Source organism: Elephas maximus, chromosome 3, assembly GCF_024166365.1.
Source record: "Elephas maximus indicus isolate mEleMax1 chromosome 3, mEleMax1 primary haplotype, whole genome shotgun sequence".
Classification (NCBI taxonomy): domain Eukaryota; kingdom Metazoa; phylum Chordata; class Mammalia; order Proboscidea; family Elephantidae; genus Elephas; species Elephas maximus.
This window is the reverse complement of record NC_064821.1, coordinates 31,738,442-31,757,046: the sequence shown is the minus strand read 5'-3', so window position 1 is coordinate 31,757,046 and position 18,605 is coordinate 31,738,442. Positions and strand designations below refer to the sequence as shown.

General features: G+C 58.7%; 2 protein-coding genes across 12 annotated transcripts in view; one reads left to right on the top strand and one right to left on the bottom strand.

Moving 5' to 3' along the window:
- The first annotated feature begins 23 nt into the window (after positions 1-23).
- LYL1 (LYL1 basic helix-loop-helix family member) lies at positions 24-6,754 on the top strand. 5 transcript variants are annotated; one of them, XR_007516474.1, is made up of 6 exons: positions 24-188; positions 1,431-1,693; positions 2,643-2,995; positions 3,077-3,168; positions 4,042-4,575; positions 6,446-6,754. XR_007516474.1 is itself a non-coding variant. In XM_049877083.1 (5 exons), the coding sequence occupies exons 1-5, from the start codon at positions 137-139 to the stop codon at positions 4,470-4,472; spliced, it is 1,191 nt and encodes a 396-aa protein (XP_049733040.1). In that variant the 5' UTR covers positions 24-136; the 3' UTR covers positions 4,473-5,067. The 5 variants fall into 5 exon arrangements, 4 of the variants coding, with proteins under 4 accessions (XP_049733040.1, XP_049733041.1, XP_049733043.1 ...); XM_049877083.1 differs by lacking the exon at positions 6,446-6,754 and having other exon boundaries at positions 4,042-5,067; XM_049877084.1 differs by lacking the exon at positions 6,446-6,754 and having other exon boundaries at positions 35-188; positions 1,514-1,693; positions 4,042-5,067.
- Positions 6,755-7,224: 470 nt separating this feature from the next.
- NFIX (nuclear factor I X) overlaps positions 7,225-18,605 on the bottom strand; it is a 94,218-nt gene continuing 82,837 nt past the window's right edge. For 4 of the 7 annotated variants that reach the window (XM_049877075.1, XM_049877078.1, XM_049877082.1 and 1 more), the window contains 3 exons: positions 15,787-15,934; positions 13,674-13,765; positions 7,225-9,134 (listed from right to left, as the gene is read on the bottom strand). In XM_049877075.1, coding sequence (XP_049733032.1) covers positions 9,120-9,134; positions 13,674-13,765; positions 15,787-15,934 — 255 coding nt within the window. In that variant the 3' untranslated portion in view covers positions 7,225-9,119. The remainder of the gene's footprint in view (positions 9,135-13,673; positions 13,766-15,786; positions 15,935-18,605) is intronic. The other 3 variants (XM_049877079.1, XM_049877080.1, XM_049877081.1) reach the window with 1 other exon arrangement.

The window sequence follows — 18,605 nt, the reverse complement described above, 5'->3', positions numbered from 1 at the left end:
CTACCTTCAGTCGCGCGCTCCTGGCCTCGGACACGCGCGCGGGCGGCCGCTTTCGCCAGGGAACCCTCACGTGGCCTGGCGCCGCCACTGCCTCCTCGCGGCCTGGTTCCTTTGGCCCAATTCCCTCGAGGCCGAGATGGCGGAAGCCGGACCGGAACCAGGCGCCCTGTGCATCCGTTCCAGACCAGGTGCTTCCTGCCCAGTTGCCCGAGGGGGTGTGCAGTGAGGCCCAGGCCCAGGCCGGGTTGCTGCCCGTCGGAGCAGGGGGGTATAACGTTAACGGAGAACCCTGGGGCAGAATCCCACTCCGCAACGCGCTAGTTTTGGAACCTTGCGCCCTTCACCTTGCTGTGGGTCCCCATCCTTTTCTGTAAGATGATGCTTGGGAAATCCTCCTCCCAAGGGTTAACTCTGAACGTTAACTGTTCTTTCCCTAGGGATACTGGGATGGTTGATTGGGGGGGGCCTGGGCTTCACACATCCTTGGGAAGGGGTGGTCTTGGTGCGGGTGACAACTGAGGTTCTGCCTGAGGCTCTGCAGTCATCCAGATACCCACGGTAAAGCATGGCTGACCCAGATGGAAGGAGCTGGGGGTAAGGGACAGTCTTGTCACCGCTACCTACTTATAACCTGGATCCCTCCCTTTATGATGTTGCAGAGGGGTCTGAGCTCCACCTCCACTCCAGGGCACCTGACCAACACCTCTTTCTATGACTTCCTTAATCCCCATATAGAAGTGGCCTGGTGCTGTGAGGGTGCAGGCAAAAGACCACCCATTTGGGGTTCTGTGATCTTATGACCAAGAGGCCCATAATTGGGGTGTCCTCTACAAGGTCTCATCAGACTGGCGTCCAGATGTGTCACTTCCTCTCACCTCCCTGAGCCTGGAAAGGTGGTGTGGATAATGCGCTGGGGGTCCAGAACACCTGCCTGCATTGTGCACACCTGAAGCCAGACTGACAAAGCTGTCCCCCTTCTGGGGCCCCACTCTAGGGCGGAGTGGCAAAAAGGCCCGGAGGGGTTCTGTAAAAAGAGGAACCAGGCCGAGGGGGAGGGGACCTGGGTCACGCAGCCCCGTTGAGCCGGAAAGGGCCCTCTCCCACCCCCATCAGCCCTGGCACTCCGATAGGGGGAGTTTAAAGCGGGAGGCCAGACCCAGGCGACACTAGGCAGCAGGTTCCTTGCCTCAGTTCCCCTCTGCTTGGGTCTGGGAGCCTTCCCACCCCACCCACCCTCCAGCTGCGCGCTTCCGTGCCTGGGGGGGCCCTGGGGTGGCAGGCCCAGTCCTGCCTGCGCTGGCCGGGGGCGGGGCCCGGAGGCCCGCGCTCAGAGGTCCCCGCCCGCTGGTTTCCTCCGGGGTCAGTGCGGCTCCTTATCAGGCGCGGCCAGGCGGCCAGGCTCTTATCTGCGCCCACCCTGCATCCTCCAGCCGCTGTACTGGGCAGGAGAGGAAGCCGGGCCTGGGAGAGGGCGGGCCGGCCAGAGCACTCACTTTCTCTCCGGGGGCCTAAGGCACCGACTCAGCCGCCAGGCCCTCAGGACCCTAGAGGAGGCCCGGCCCAACAGCATGGTCCAGACGGGGCAGCAGACTGTGGGCTGTGTGCACGGAGGCCACGCCTGAAGCCAAACTTGAATCCTGGCCCCAAGGGGCCCAAGCCCAGGCACTCACCAGGCGGTGGGACCAGTGCTGGGGTAAGAGGGGGGCTGGCCTGAAGGGTCTGGGATCTGCCCGCATTCATTCCTTCATTCATTCATGGGGCGGGCCCATGAAGTGAGAGGCCAGGCTAGCTTTCTCAGGGCCTAGCTAGGACCCTCCCCAGGAAGACAAGGCAGAGGGGCTAGGAGGGTCCAGACTTTTGGGCAACACCCCAGGTGGTGGGGCCAAGTGTGAACAGAGACATTGAGGCAGGGTGCAAAAGTAGGTGCCAATTGGGGGGACACCACAGGGAGGGTTGGAGCATGCAATAAGACTGCGTTAGACAGTAAGGTCAGTGTTTGGTGGCTCTGGGGTCAGCATTTGGAGTCACAGTGTCAATAATGGGTCTAAAGGGCTAGCAAGGGGGACATTTTTAGAGGGTGAGGAGTCACTAGACCAATCATGGAGTGCTCAGCCACGGAGGAAGAGTCAACAGGAGGCACCTCAGAGACACATCTGAAGGCCATGGGGCCAACCTGGGCATCAGGGAAGGGTCAGAGATCAGTCTTGGAGATGTTTCATGGTCACGGTCACGTGGCATTGATGAGTCTATGAGGGGTCTCAGGATCCAATCTGAGGGTTACAAAGTTAGTCTGCAGGGTCAGTGGAGGGTCAGAAGGTCAAGTTGGAATTTTGAAGATCCCAGGATTAGCCAGGGGATCCCTGCATTGTTCCCTCAGGCTGCAGGTGGTGGGATCCTGGAAGAAGGGAAATTTGCTCAGTGACTGGACAACGGAGGCCCTCAGGTAGCTCAGAGATGGCCCTGTGGGGCCTAGCACCTCCATGGACTCCTTCTGCCCTTGAGTTAGACAGTTTCTGGGCCCACCCTCTACCTGCCTAGCCTTTTCCCACTGAGGGCCCCCAGGCCCTCCAGTCCCTCAGCTCTTAGGCATGGAGGGTAGCAGCTGCGTCCTCCTTCCACACTGGCTTCCTTCCCTCCCACAGGTGAGCGCCCCCTCGGGGTCCATGTGCCCACCCCAGGCCCAGGCAGAGGTGGGCCCCACCATGACTGAGAAGGCAGAGATGGTGTGTGGCCCCAGCCCAGCACCCACCCCGCCCCCTGAGCCAGCCTCACCTGGGCCCCCAAAGGCGGAGGAGGTGGGCCACCCAGGTTCCTCACCCCCCAGGCTGCCCCCTGGGGTGCCGGTGATCAGCCTGGGCCACAGCAGGCCCCCAGGGGCAGGCGTGCCCACCACGGAGCTGACTGCCCTGCGGCCCCCTCTGCTGCAACTCTCTGCCCTGGGAACTGCCCCTCCCCCCCTGGCCCTGCATTACCACCCTCACCCCTTCCTCAACAGGTCAGTGGGGGCGAGGGCCTGGGGGGCTGGGGGCTAGGGGGCCTTGCCCACAAGGCGTTAGTGACCCATGACCCCTTACAGCCTCTACATTGGGCCGGCAGGACCTTTCAGCATCTTCCCCAGCAGCCGGCTGAAACGGAGACCAAGTCACTGTGAGCTAGACCTGGCTGAGGGTGAGCATGGGCGTGTGTGCATGCGTGTACACGTGTGGGTGTGCTGAAGGAGCCACCTGTCTCTGCATGGGGCCCACATCTGTGTCCCATACCCTTCTGCAAGAAGAGATGTTTCAAACACACAACAATCCCACGTAGGACCTGATACTCAAGTGAGACCACTGCAAAGCCACAGTTCCACAGCACAAAACTGCAGCCGCCCCCACAAACCAAGCTGCACAGCCATGAAGAGTCATGGCAAAACACACAGCCCACGTGGCACGGCCGGCACAGAATGACAGCTTCACTCAGATGGACAGCCACACAGGAGACAGCCACAGAACCACATCCACACAGGGACAGCCACGGAACCACAGCCACAGAACCACAGCCACATGAGGGACAGCCACAGAACCCTAGCTACACAGGAGATAGTCACATAATCACAGCTACATGGCAACTGCCACACACATCCACAACTATTGCAATATACCATGAATCGCACAGCCACACATGCATGACACCAACAGGACCACAGTCACAATGAGACTATCTCTCAGACCCATGAAAACGTCCAGCCACACCAGGCCCACTCAGAAAGAAAGCTCCCCAGACTGGCAGTCATGAAGAAACACTTCCCTTGGGAATCTCAGCCACAGGCATTAAAGTTTGAGAGTCACAGGTATAGAAGGCAGGACAACCATCTGCAGCTGGGACAGGGCCTGTGACTGTCACAGCTCTTAGAGGGGATGGTAGGGGGGAGGGCAGGGAGGTTGCTAACTGGCAGAGGAGCTGCCTGCGTTAGGCCTCCTACACGGGTGCTGGGTGTCAGAAGTAAGGGCAGGAGGGGGCGCCCTCCGGGCCTCAGCGCCAATCCTTCCTGCCTGTCCACAGGTCACCAGCCCCAGAAGGTGGCCCGGCGCGTGTTCACCAACAGCCGCGAACGCTGGCGACAGCAGAATGTGAACGGCGCCTTCGCTGAGCTCAGGAAGCTGCTGCCAACGCACCCGCCCGACAGGAAGCTGAGCAAGAACGAGGTGCTCCGCCTGGCTATGAAGTACATCGGCTTCCTGGTGCGGCTGCTGCGTGACCAGGCGGCCGCGCTGGCTGCAGGCCCCGCCTCGTCCGGGCCCCGCCGACGACCGACGCACAGGAGCCCGGAAGACGGCGTCCGCCGGGGGTCCGGACGCAGGGCCGAGTCGGCTGTGCCCCCGCAGCCTGCGCTCCACGCCGCCCCCGACGACCGCCCCGTCGGGGCCACGCGGCCCATCAAGACCGAGAGGGGGCTGCTGGAGCAGGCGGCCGTGGGCCCGGAGGTGCGGTGATCCCGCGGCACCGGGGACTCAGCCCGGGACCGTTTAGGCTGTGCTGCGCAGCGCCTGCTCCAAAGGAACGGGCCTGGGAGTGTACTCCCCCGAAGAAGGACCGGTGAGGACGTCCCTAACAGGGACAATGGCCTGGGGGTCGACAGGAAGGGCGACCGTCGTCCCCAGGGCCCCGCAGACCCTTTTATCACCCACACCCGCTGGAAATGGCCTTGTTCGCGTCCCCCTTCCCGGGACTAGGTCTGGGAACCAACATGGCAGAGCGGACATAAAATCCAAGTTGTGCTTCTTTATTCCGGGCTAGGGCCACCGGTAGAGGTTAGGGAGCCTTCGCCTTTCTCACCGGCGCCCCCTCCTGGGGGCGCAGGCATAGCCGCTCCTCGACGGCTGCCGCTGCGCACTTGGCGGCTGAGAGGAGCTTATGGGCGCGGGGAACCCACCCCAGGGACCGGACCCCGTCCTGCACGACGACGCTAGCGAAGGCTCAGGCGCTCTTGCTTTTGTTTTCCTTTATTTCTTTATTTCACATACACATTAGCCATTCAATGGAGAAGCCGGAGAGAGTCAGGCAAAGATGGTATAACAGAAGCGCAGTGACGGGGTCGGGGCGGGCGGGGCGGGGCGGGAGGGAACATACGGGCTGGCTGCCTACTTGCATTCCGCTAGGACACTGAAAACCCAGAAAACAAAACAGACAGTAAACTACCCTTGTTTCTTATGTATCTCAGTGCAGAGACGGGGGTGGAGGGCAGAGAGGGGGAACCAGGCTGAAGGAGGAGGAGCGGAGGGACGGGGACGCTAAGGGGAAGCACACCAAATCCATTAGTACTATATATAGAGATACTCGTATATACTGCGTTTCTTAGCCTAAGAAGAAACTTGTTTGACGGGACGGGCGGCCTTTGCGGTCCGCGATGCTGGTGCTGGTCGGGCGCACGGATCTCCCGGGGATGGGGGGGGCCGCAGAGGGGCTGGCCCAGGCTGGCTGAAGGGGGGGAGGGGGCGCCCCGAGGGTGGAGGGACTGGGGGAGCAGAGGCGGGGCTGGGGTGCCCCTCGGGCTCTCGATTGGGGGACGAAAGTTCTCGCTACTTTATTGCTCCTTTGTTTTCTCTCGTGTGGTGGGTTCGTTCGGCACGGTCGGGGTGGGAAAGTAGGTTGTTTGAGCCACCCGGCCCCTCTGGGACCCAGAGCGCGGCGTCCGCTCCGCCAGCACGGGGGTGAGAGAACAAGGCACTAGGTCTGCCGGCCAGCGCGGGGGCGGGTGTGTAAGGCAGTCGACGGGCTGGTTGCGGGGTGGGGGGACTGTGTGCGGGCCGTGTGCGTGCGTGCGTGCGTGCCTGGGCCTGGGCCGATCCATCGTCAGCATGGCCGGTCCTGTCCTGGAGCGTCGAGCCTTCCCCGCGCTCCCCGGAGGGGACCACAGGTGGGTGGGTAGGAGGAATGATGTCGAGGGGGGCGCTGGGGTGGGGTGGGGAGGAACTACCAACTTGCTGAGCGCGCTCCTGATAATGCTGGTGAGGGTCAAGTTGGCGTCTGGCTCAAAGAAGGGCGCTCAGGGCGGGGGGTGGGGAAGGAAAGGGGACTTTGTTCGTTGGCATTGACCTCTGCGGGGGAAGGGCCGAGATCCCCGCCGCACTCCCGTGCCCAGGCGGGGATGGGGCGAGGAAGGGGCGCTGGGCCCCTGGGAGGGGGCGCCCGGGGAGACCCGTGGCCGGAGCAGCCCAGCCGCCGGGCGCACGCCGCTGTCCCGTTCCGTTAAACTCAAAGGGATATGCGTGTTCCTAACAAGTGCTGGATATTTAATTGATTCATAAACTTATGTATAATAGTCTGTGGGGTTTTTTTTTAAGTACTTTATAATGTAAAAAGCACCAGGGTTTTTATTTTTAATTATTTTAAAAATAATGTTTCTCTCGTCCTTTTCCTTTTTTGATCTTTTTTTTTCCTAATATCGAGGTTTTTTTTTTTTTAGTTCTAAAATGTGAACGTTTCCTTCAGCCCTCCCACCGAAACCGAGAACGAACGACAAAACAAATAAAAACCCCAGATCATCCTCCTCAACGCAGGAAAACGACTTAAAAAAATAAAACTGAAAACGAACGAAAAAAAAAAAAAAGGAAAAAGCACTCAGCTTTCGTTATCCCCGCTCAGGACGGGGCAGGCCCGGTTCTTTAGCGTCCCCAGAGCCGCGAGGACATTACAACAAAAATAGAAAATTTTTTCCTTAACAATCTCTTAACATACAAAGATAGGAAAACTCTCCGATGCATTGCACTTGGTTCAATGAAAAAAAAAAAAGTTAATCTCCCCCATATACATATTTTTGTGGGGTGTTTTTATTTTTCCCTCTCTTCTAACACGTCCCCACATTTCCTGTCGCCCTCGTCGCCCCTCGCTTGCCCCTAACGACGATACTGGGGAAAGGAGCGGTAGCTCCGCCCGCCCCGCGCAACCCCTCGCCGGGCTCGCCCCGGGCCCGGGCCCAGCTGGCCTGCAGCTTCCGACCTCGCGGGCGCGGGCCGCCAGAACGCGGGACCCCCGGATCCCGCAGGCCCCGCCGCACCCGCGGCCCGATTGTCTCTGAGGGAAGGGGCTGGAGTGGCTGGGCGGGGGTCCCTTCCTTTCCCTTCTCAGCTCTGACCCTGTTTAGCCAACCGAACTGAAAAATCATTGCACTTGACCAGGCGTGACGCCCGGTCCCCCCGGCCCCCCACCCCTAGCCCTCCACCCCACGCCAGGGCAGCTCCCATGGGGATCCTCAGCCCCCTTCGTCTCAGTCCCAGTCGTTCCCCAGGGCTGCATGCAGATGGGCAGGGGGGCTTTCTTCAATTTCTAATAAAAGCTGCTCCCAGGGGCAGCCACCTTGTGGCTTCCAGCTGGGATGGGGGGCCACCCCAACCCTACCCTACCCCTACTGCCTCAGGTAACCCAGGCCTCCCCCCAAAATGCTCCTCCCACCTGTGAGCTTGGGGCCATAGCCTCACGAACTAGGTTTGCAATAAATAAAGCCTGTAACTCAGCCCTATGTGGTACAATGTTGATTGACTTTCTGAGGATCCCGACCTATGCTTTTTGTTTTCATCCAGTTAGAGAGAGAGAGAGAGAGGGAGAGAGGCACAAGACTGGGAAGAGGAGAAAGAGGAGGAAAGGAGAGGAAGGAGGAGCAGAGGCCCAGGAGGGGAGGACGCAGGGAGAAGGGAGTAAGGCACAGAAAGACAAGCCAGAGGGGCCAGGTCACACCCTGGTGGGGGGGGGGGCGGGGGTGCTGTCATACTCATGCTCCCTTCCCTTCTCAGGGACTTCTGAAGACCCTCTGGACAGGACCCCCCCACAACCGTCCCTTGGGGAGGAGGGGGCTGGGGGGGGAGCTACTTCCTGTGGTGTGTTACCAAATTGTTCCCAAGTTGCTCAAATGGAGGAATTCCTAACTGCAATGGCAAAAGACTCAAACAATGCCCCACCCCTAAATAAAGAGTAAAAGACATTACAGCTAAAACCCAGAGAGAAGTGGCCCAGAGGGTGGTGTGGTAGAGGAAGGTGGACAGAGAAAGCTCCAGAACGCTTTTGAGAAGTGTGATGGCCAACACCCCCAAAGGACGAATGATGCCTACCTAGTGGAGGCCACACCTTGTCTTCCGCACTCAGCTCGGTTCTGGCCCCTTCTTCTCCAGTCTCTGGCCAGCCCCAGGCGCAGGGCTGTTGGCATGGGCATGTGGGGCTGTGGTGGGGACCAGTGGGGCAGAGTGAGGGCACTTACATTAGGGGCTGGGGCATGGGGGAGGCCTAGGGGCCAACTCCCCTCACTCACTGCACGGCAGGAGGGTGGCCCTCCTGGCCTGCGGAGAGAGGGAAGAGGGGGGCCTGTCAGGGTGGGATGAGGCCCGACCGAGAGCATTCCAACCTTTTCCCATGGACTGTACAGAGAGAGGGGTCAGGACCCGAATACTGCCCCTGAGGTTCAGGGTGGAATGGCCCAAGGCCCTCCATTCTGGGCTCCTGCACCTAGCTCCAGAGGGCACGCCCATTCCCCACCTTGGGGCTTTTAGCCCGAGGCTGGGCCAGGGAGCAATGGAGGCTGCTGGCCCTGCCTCACCCAGTCCAGAGCATCCAAGAGAAGAAGAGGGAAGAGACAACGAGGGAAGGAGGAGATGGGCGCCTGGAGGGACGAGCCCTCTTGTTCTAAACTCCTGTTTGTTGTCTTCCCCTTCGGGTCCAAGTTGAGGGGTGGCGTTCCCCTAGGAAGGGGTGAGGGAGGGCAGGCCCCTTCAAAACCGTGCTGGTTGCTTTGTCTGGGGATTCTGTTCCTTCCCCAGAAGGCCAGGATGGGGTGGGGAAGGAAGGCAGTTCTGCATCCCTTTCTTTCGTTTTGTCTTTTACTTGACAGTCTGTTTTGTATGTTTCTTTCTGCTTGGCTGCTGGTGCACAGCTCCACCCGAGACCCCTCGAGGGTTCTCCGAGAACTGGGCTGCTTCTGGGGGCCTGCAGGGGCCCCGGGCTGGAGGAGAGAAGGGCTGAGTGGCTGACGTAGTCTAATTTTTGCTTTTCGGTGGGGCTGGGCTGGGGGATTTTTCCATGTCTCAAAATTTCTTCTGCCCCCTTTTGAGGAACCTCTTCTTTTTATTTTGTCTTTTCTTTTGTCGATCTTATCAGAGGAACCAGGACTGAAACAGGATAAAAAAGAGGAGATGCTGAGAATAGCTGAGGTAGCTCCCACCTGGCCACATGACCTCAGGCCATGCTTAGGTGGACTCCAGGGTGCTGGGTAGCCAAGCCGCACAGAGGAGAGCTGCACCCTCATTCTCTCCTTCTCTCCTTCGGGAATCCTGCCCCCTTGAGACTCTGCCCTCAGTGCTACAGAGTCCAGCTGGCCTTTCTGTGGGCACTGTGCCCAGCGGGTGGGACCCCGTGGCTGGCGCTGGCACAGACCTGGGATCTGGCTGAGTTTCCAATTGTTTAGGTCTTTGTGTGGGTTCTGGAGGGTGGGGAAAATGCCAGGCTGAGGCTTTGGTCCCTGAGGGGTCTTGGGAGTCGGTGGGGTGGCCCAGCTTCTGCTTAGTGCTCTTTCTGTCGCTTTGGATTAGAAGCAGCAATTCCCGTCTATATACCCAAGCCAAGGTCCCACAAGCTGAAAGGCTAGGGGCACCACATGGCTTCAGTCCCTAGCAGTGCCAGGCCTGGCAGAGGGGCCCTGAAGCCCACCATTAACAATCCTCCACACTTGGGGCACCAGACACGGGGGTGGGGGGCGGGGGGGGGTGGATGGGGAAGGACCAAAGGCTCCCCAGCCAACGCTGCTTCCCTTAGGACACCAGCAGGGGGCGCCGCCTTCCCACAGACAGGGTCTTATTGGTAGGCTCAATGCACAGCAAGCCAAGGGTGGACCCCGGGGGCTGGGCTGCTTTGAACTGCTCTCTGCCAAAGGCCTGGCTGCACCCTGGGGCCCAGAGGTGGGGCCAGGGCCCTCCTTTGCTCTATACTCTGCCTAGGTGAGCCTGGTGGTACCCTCAGGGCAAAGTGGAGGAACCTGAAAATGCATTTCTGGATCTCTCCCTGGTGCTGGTTCACAGAGCACAGGAGCTGCAGGGCCAGGCAGAGCTAACTACAGAGCCCCCACTGGGTACTACTCATCCACTCTTGCCCCAGCCCTGTGTAGAGGTCGAGGTACAAGGAGGGTAGGTGGCTTGCCTGAGGTCATACACCTGTGAGTGGCCCAGCCAGGACTCAAATCCCAACAGCTGCCTGAGCCGCCTCTCCAGGTATGTGTGCCAAGTCAAAAGGATTATGGGGAAGCTGCTGCTGGAGTGGCCAGAACTCCTGCACCTGCGGTGGCCATGTTGGAATGGGCTTCTGGAGGATGAGGTCAGCCCAAAGTTTAGACAGAATCTTGTGTGAAATTTTCCAAGTCTGAAAACTGTTTTGGGCACACAGAATATGCCTGCAGGCTAGACTTCCCCCTCAGGCTCTGGTTTGGAACCTCAGGGTGTTGTTCACTGTGAGATGGAGACACTAAGTTTTAGAGCTAGAAAGGGCCTCTGAGATCATCTAGAACCTTCTGCAACAATGAAAATGTTATCTATTTTCTGCTGTCCAATGCAATAGCCAGCTGATAGCAACATGTGGCTTCTGAACACTTTAAATGTGTCAGTATGACCGAGAAACTAAATTTTTCTTCTTACCCGTACCTGTTGCTGTCGAGGCGATTCTGACTCTTAGCGACCCAAAAGGACAGAGTAGAACTGCCCCACAGAGTTTCCAAGGAGCGCCTGGTAGATTTGAACTGCTGACCTTTTGGTTAGCAGCTGCACCACTTAACCGCTACACCACCAGGGTTTCCATTTTTCTTCTTACTTAATGTTAATTAATTTAAATTTAAATAACCACATGTGGCCAGTGGCGACCACATTGGAACCTGCAGGTCAGGGGCAGCTAGGAATGTTGTGGGATTTGGGACTGCCACAATGATGGGATGCAGCTGGCATTTACCGGGCAGGCAGAGATGCTAAACTTCCTGCCCCGGCTGGATAAAGCACACAAGGGCAAGCAGCCCTCCCCACAGGGCTCCTGGAGCACCTGCCGCAAAGCCCAATCCCATCAATTGACTAAAGGCCAGACAAGCTCATGGGGCCTGGCAAAGCTGGGGCCTCCTGCATCCTCAGAGTAAGCAAGGGAGGGCTCAGTCAGCAGCCAGCTCCTGAGCTTCCTGTCCTGGCCAGGGACAGGAGCTGCCTGGGTAAGCCCCTTGCAGGGGGGCTCAGGCCTTGGGGTTCTCTGGGACTCTCCTTCCCAGGGGGAGACTACTCGAGCCCTACACCACTGCCCTGCGGGGAGGACCCAGCTCTAGTGTGAGCCCACTCTCACCCTCTGCTCTTAGCAAACCAAGCCAAGGCCCCAGGGCTGGCCCCTTTGGGGCCTGAGCTGCATGGAGGGGACACAGCTGCCAATGCTCAGAGAGGGTGGGTCTTCCTCAGATGAGAGAGACTCCGTTCCAGGACTGGAGTTAGGGACAAAGGCGGCTCCAAGGGGGTTCCTTGATGCCTCCCCGCGGATCCCGGGACCTGGGGATCTGCTGCCAAACCCAGAGGGTCTTTTTCTGCTCACCCCTCCCTGCTTCCTGAGCCAGGTCCAAAACTGATTAAAACTAAGTAAAAAGCGCTGCCCAGGGAATGACAAAATTACTAAAATTCTCTTTTCTTCCCTCATTCTATTGTTCTCTTTCCATCTGGTGCTCCAGAGATCAGCTAAAGTCACTGGTTACTGTGGTAACCGTCCCCCACTGTACCCCCCACGCCGGCGCAGCCACAGCCTGCCCCAGGCCTGAGGGCTCCCAGCCTGGCTTGTCCAGCTCCAGTCCTCCCCCCGTGGACACACCTGCCTGTTCAGGCCCCCCGCCCCCGCCTCGGGCCCAAGTGCAAACAAGGGGGAGAAAAACTTTTCCCCAACTTGCCTCAAACTTTGACTTGGCTCCCACATCTCCAAGCAAAGTGAGCAAAGCGAGTCAAGAAGGGAAAGCAAGCAGAGGAGGAGGAGGAGGAGGAGGAGGAGGCAAGTGAGGCAGCAGCGGAAGAGGGGAGAGCAGGCAGGCTCAGGGCAGTGGTTCCAGTGCAAGCTCCAAGAGCCAGAGCTGCAGGCAGCTCAGGGCAGCAGGAGGGAGGGGGAGGGAGAGGGAGAGGGAGGAGGGAGGAGGGAACCATTTCGCCTCAGTGCCAGCCCAGAGCCAGGGGAGTGGCCCGCCTGGTGTCCCTTCCTCTGGCACCCCCTCCCACCCTCTGCCAGCAGGGCTCCCTTAGCTTCCCTGGCACAGAGTGGAGGGGGCTGGCTCCAGCCCCTGCTCAGAGCCATTGTTTTTCTTCTCAACACCCCCAAGTTCAAGTTCATCTGGGTGTTACATCATGTCTGGTTGCTCCTGGAAACCAGACGGGTCAGACGTGACTCTGGGGAAAGGGGGTGGGAAACTGGAAAGGGGTGAAGTTCTCTTTCCCTCCCCTCCTTGCCACTAGGGAGCTCTGAAGTTTGAAGTTTGACAAAGTTTTTTGGTCTTTTTTTTTTTTTTTTTCCTTTGAGGGAGGGAAAGGAAAAGGCAAACACACACACACACACACAAAAAAAAAAAAAAACTCTCAAACCACACACACAAAACTTCCATCCACCAACTTTCTCTGACCTCAGAGCAGACACGGAACAGGAGCCCAAAGAGGCACCCCAGGGCTCTGTGTAGAGGTGGATTTCCCGGGGCTGAGCTTTGGGGCCCCTCAAAAGCCCTGGGTTCACATGGCTGTGGTTTTGTAAAATTTCTGAGAGATACTTTTCTTCTTTTCTGAAACGGGGGACCCCACATTGTAAGAGCCACAGATCTCCTAAAAGTGCATCTGCTCTGCTCCCAAGACTGGCTCTCCCTGTCCCCCAGGGCCCCGGCCTCTGCGGGACTATCCCCAGCCTGCTGGGGACAGACTATGGGGAGGCCCATGGGTGTGTATGCCTGTGCACATGTGCACGTGTAAAGCCGCGCCCAGGGACCTCCAGCGGGAAGGCTGAGGGGCTGGCCCATTTCCTTTCCTTGTGAGAACTGGGGGTGGTGTCAGCAGACCACAGAGCAGAGGTGGGGGCTCAGCGGCTTGGCCTTCCCTCTAACAGGATTCATCTGGACTTGGGGGAGGAGCCTCCTAGGCAGCAGCGGGCCCTGCCCTGCCCTTGGTGCCAGAGACTCCAGGCACGAAGCCCACTGAGCCTGTTCTGTCTTTCCCCACCCATTGCCCAGCCCACCCAAAGCCAGGGAAGAGAGGAGGGCTGAGGGCCAGAACTTCCCGCCCGAGCAGGAGCAGGCGCAGGAGCAGGAGGAAAGCAGAGGCAGGCGCTATCCCTCTCCTGAACGGGGCCCTCAGTCCCAGGCTTCCATCTTTGCTTCCATCAGGCTTGACCCAGAATGCCTCCAGCCCTGGGTCCTTGGCAGCCGTCCTCAGGGCCGGGGCTGTCAGAGCTAATTATCCAATTAGCTGATTAGCCAGCGAGCCTGGGGGCTGCCTGGGGAGGCAGGCTCAGCTGGGCTGTATGAAAGAGCCTAGACCCTCCAACCCTGCCCCAGCCCCCTCTCCCTGATTGGCTCAAAGGACCCCTTCCTTAACACCAAGATGCCCCAGCTCAGGCCTCTCACTGGCTGGTCCCCCTCCCCACCCCGTGGCCATGTGCGTGTGCGGCCCTCTTACCTGAGACTGCTGTGGGATGTTCAGAAAGTTGCCGTCCCGGGGTCCGATGCTGACAAACCGGTTGGCAGAGGAGGCGCCTGTCGCTGCGAATGCTGTGGGGAGCAGGGGAGAGAGGAAGAGACCCGTCAGGCCTTGGGGGCCCCTGGACACTGCCCTTCGGGGCTGCTAGGAGAGGGAGAGACAGGGTTAGACCGTGCTGGCCACATTTAAGCTGGGGAAGGACAGGGTCAGGACGGGCAGCTGCGCTGGAGGCCACTCCAAGCCTGCCCTCCCCACCCCGAGCCAATCACCCCCACACAGGAGGGACCCCTTTTCCCCCTGGCCAGGAACACACACTGCCACCCTGGCACTGGCAGACACAGCCATTCCTCATCTTTTTTGGCCCTAAGTGAGGGAGGTCCTGGAGGCTGGAGCTGAGAAGTCCCTCAGGCCCGTTCTTTCTTCCTAATGAGGTACTGGGTAGGGGTGGGGACAACCCTTGTCTTAAAGAGCCGTCAGTGGGTGTCTTGGCTTTCTCACTGGCCCCTCTCAGGTCTTGAAGAGAGGGAGTTGGGGGAGGGCGGGAACTCTGGTGGCCCGACCCCATCCTGTTTGGTCAGATCAGGTCCTGGTTCATCTCTCCAAACCAGGAGGCCTGCCTCCTTGCTCTGCCCAGTGCTGCTCCACTCACCACCCTGGGCAACCTGAGGTCTGGGCAGGTGTCTGGGGGAACCCCAACAGGGCCCAAACAAAAGCTGAGCCAGGCAGGATGGGGTCAGAGAGGGGCTTCAGAGCTGGCTGCCTGGCTTGGGCCCAGGGATGGCAGGCTATGGCAGGCCTTCTCCTCTGAGAGACGAGCCAGGCCAAACGGTCCTGTGGTCCCCGGCCTGAGACAGGTGGAGGTAGAGGTGGTCAGAGGGCCTGGCAGGGCCTCAGGACGTGGGAGCCTGGAGTCAGCTGTCCTGGGGCCCGAGGAGGTGAATGGACAAATAACCCTTGAGCTCTTCCCAGGTTTCTTATGCACTCAGAGGGGAATAAGAAGTGTCACAGGCTGCCTGGGGGCCCGGCTTGCCCCCAGCCCCAACCCAGGGACCACGTGCTGGAACCAGACTGTCCATCTCTCTCTCCAGGAGCCCCCCAGCCCACTGCCCCCAACCTGCCCACCTCCAATGCCCGTGACCTTGTGTCATGGTGGATGCGGGTGGGAAGATGGCATGAAGAGGATGGAGAAGGGAAAAGAACGCAAACCATGAGAGAAAGAAGGAGAGACAGAGAGGTGACAAGAGAAGAGGTGACATGGCTGCCCTCCCGGTGCTGCCCCTCCTAGCCTTCGGCCTTCAGGCCACCAGAGGGCCAGAGCACTGCCCACCCGTCCCACAGTCGGCACGACGCCCACCCGCCACCTCTCCTGTTCTTCACGTCGGGTCTACCTTGGGCCACTCAACTGAGATTTGTCTCTTCCCTTTGTCAAAATTTGTCATTAGTTTAAAAAAGAGAGAGAGAAGTGAAGTAAGCAGAGGCCCCAGCCCTCCCTGGTCCTTGGAGCATCCAACCTGGGGAAGGAGTTGGAGGGAAGGGAGAAACAAAGAGCAACAAGGAGAAACCCAACATGAGCCTGGTGGCGAGGGCTGCCTGCTGCACCTTGAAAGGCCCAAGGCCATGGGAATGGAACAGGAGGGGGCAAGGCAAAAGAGGATGGTGGTGACGTCGCCTTGTGGTAACATTTAACCTTCTTGGTGTAGGGGGACAACGGAACAACAGAAAATAAAAAACAAAAACACAAAAGACAACAATCACGCATGGAGATGGCATGGCTTCGCCTCCCCACCCCCCACTCCGCCAGCACCCTGTTGTCACGCCCCACTGTGCTCTCCCTCCCGCCCCCCAGAAGGGGCCTGGGCAAGGGGTCCTGCTGGGAGCAGCGGGGGGGCCAGGGGCTTGAAGGGGCCGGCTGGTGCGACTGAGGCCCAGTGTGGCTGGGGCTGGGGGGCTCAGCTCTGCTCTTGTCCGGGAGCTTCGGTGGCGCTCTAGGGGGGGGCCTTGGCAGTGAGGGGGGTGTGTCCTTTTGCACTGGAGACGGTTTGGATGGGTCGGGGACGCTGGGCGTTGTGGTTTGGTTTCATCGTCCACTTACAAGGTGATGGAGGAGTCAAGGCGGCGCCGTCTGGGGCAGTGCTGGTGGATTTGGAATCAGGCATAGGAAGGGGCACAGGTCTGGCCACTGGAGGCGGCGGTGGTAGCAAAAATGACCCCGGGACTTTGCCCTGGCCGCTACCGTTGGGCTGCGAACAACATAAATAGAGTGACGCATGAAGGCACATCACACACAGACACACGCTCCCCTGCGGGCCAAGGCAGCAGCGGCCGGCCCCTCGGGTGGACTCCCTCGCCACGCCAGCTCGCTCCTCAGAGCGGGCGCTCCCTGTGGAAGGTGCAGAATTTGGCTCCTCTCATCCGGGGCACAGGATGGGTGAGGGTTTAAGGCCTCTCTTTGGTGTCTCGGGTGTTTCTCTCTCTCTTTTTTTTTTTTTTTTGGATCCTCTTTTGAAGTTGTGGGAGGGAAGAAAGGGGGTGTCCGACGGGTAGTTTATTATTTCTTAGGGAAAATGTTTTAGGTACAAAAATGTGCGACCTAGCAATATATGAAGCTGCACCCAGAAGTTCTTGAAGACATTCTCCTGTGGCAGGCAGGGTCAGCCAGCCAGCCCCCCTACCCCAAAACACGCACTGTGCCTCCCTACTGCGGGCCCTTCGACTGGGGCTGGCTGACCCAAGTGAGCCCCATAGGCCTGCAGCTCTATCCCCAGGTCATGGGCTCAGGGAGGACACCTGGTGTTTGGGGGGCTCGCGTCTTGGCTAGGGCAGCCTGTGTCCTCACTGCCTGCAGACAGTGGTGTTCTGGCCTATTCTTGAAAGAATGACATGGGAGGAAACTCCATCGCTGCCAGCTCCTTCTTGTGACGCTCTTCCAGTGGTACTCCCCTGTACGACACCCTCAGAAAGCCAGGGACATTTGGCACCCGTGTCCACTCCTTGTTCTTTGTGCCCTGTTGTGCCTCAAATTCCAGTTTCCTCCTTCAGGTTCCAGGGCCTTGTGTGTACCGGCCTTCAGGCTTCAGGGGAGAGGTAGAGGCTTCCCTGCCTCTTGCAGGCAGTTTCCTTAGAGAGACCTCCCTGGAGCTCTGGGCACGTGCCTCCCGCTGCTTCGGATGGCGCACCCTCAACGGCACCTGAGGCTGAGCTTAGGGAGACCCAGCCTGTGTTCTTCTCCCTAAACTCCAACCTGGCTCCTGTCCCACAGAGCAACGTTCTCCCCTTTCAGCTGCCCAGCTGGGACGCTGCAGGGTTTTCCTCTTATCAGTGGGCAAACCCCAGAGAGTCTACCTCCTGGGTGTCTCCCAGCCAGCTCTTTCTGTCCTCACTGATTTCTCCTGGACTATGGCAGGGAGACTTCTAGTGGGCACCTGGCTAAGTGCCAGGCACTTCACTAACATTATGACTAGTCCCCCAACCACCCTATAAGGCAGTGGTTCTCAACCGGAGGTGAGTCTGCCCCTGAGGGACACTGGCAATGTCTGGCAAGTTTTGGGTGTTGCACAGGTCAGCCCTCCCCACAGAGAATGAACCAGTCCACATGCTAACAGTGCTTAGATTGTCTGACAAAGCTGCCTGTAAGGGAAATGCCACTCTCTCCATTTCACAAATGAGAAATGGAGGCTCTGAGCAGGAGACTGGTTTATTCAAAGTCATCAGCTACCACTGGGAGGCTGGGAATTCACAGTCACGTACACCTGACTCCAGAGCTCCTATGTGTCCTTTCCAGAGGCTGAGCAACCCTCTTCCCCATATCCAAGCTAGCTCAGGGTTCTCTCTTCCTCTGAAATCTCCCACAGCCCCAACTACATCCAACATAAAATACAAGCTCCCCGGTAGGGCAATCTCAGGGCCCCACCGTGGAGCCTGCTGGGGTCTTCAACTATCCATGCCCTCCCCTCCAGGTACTACCCACTCCAAATCAGGTGGTGGTTTCCAGAACACAGCCTGACCCATCTGGGCTATACACTTTGGCTCACCACAGAACCCTCTGTCTGGGAGACCCTTTCTCACACCCTTCAAGGCCCGCTCAGGAAAGACCATCCCCTCCTTGGGAGCCATCCAAACTCCCTGAATCTCAATTGCTGTCTCTCTGCCTGGGGCCATCTGATTATCAGCCCCCCTACCCGAACAGGACGGCAGGGACATTATCTCTGTGTGGCCCACACCTCCCTGAGGGTAGCAGGCAGTGATGTGACTTGAACTGCATCTCCTCGTCTACCCTGCTAGATGTTAAACTCCGAGGACACTGTGGCTGACCCCCACAGGCTGTGCCCTCTGCTCCCTCTGGCTATCTGAGATGGCCTTGGGCCCCAAGATCCTTTGCTCTTAATGACCAGCACGTAGGTCTGATGAACTGTCCCTCTAAAGGGCTCCTGCCCACTCAGGGTGACAACTCTAAGAGGTCTCTGACAAAAACGATCCACGGCTACTGGTCCCCATCTGCATCCTAGCTGGAGCCCCATTGTGCCTTTGGTTGGCTCTCTGGCTTCCAGAAGGCAGGGATTTCCAGCTCTGCAGGTGGACGCTGAGTTACAACCAGTGGCCACTCTCCCTTATTTCCACAGCCTGGCTTGTTCCAATCATGGCAGTTTCAGCAGGTCACAGCCTCACTAATTCTCCTCTTAGAGCCTTCCTGAGCTTGGCTCCTGAGGGCCTGGAGCCCAGGAACATTCCAGACAGGCCCTGCCACAAAAGGGTGGCCTCTGCTTCCCTCTAGTCTGCAGAGTCAGCTCCCCCAGGAGTATCTAAATCATTAATCCTGCCAGTAACACTAATACTGGCCCAATATAGCTGCACACAAAAACCCATGGACTTAAAAAATTCAGTTTTTAAAAGCAGTTTCCAATCAGCCCATCT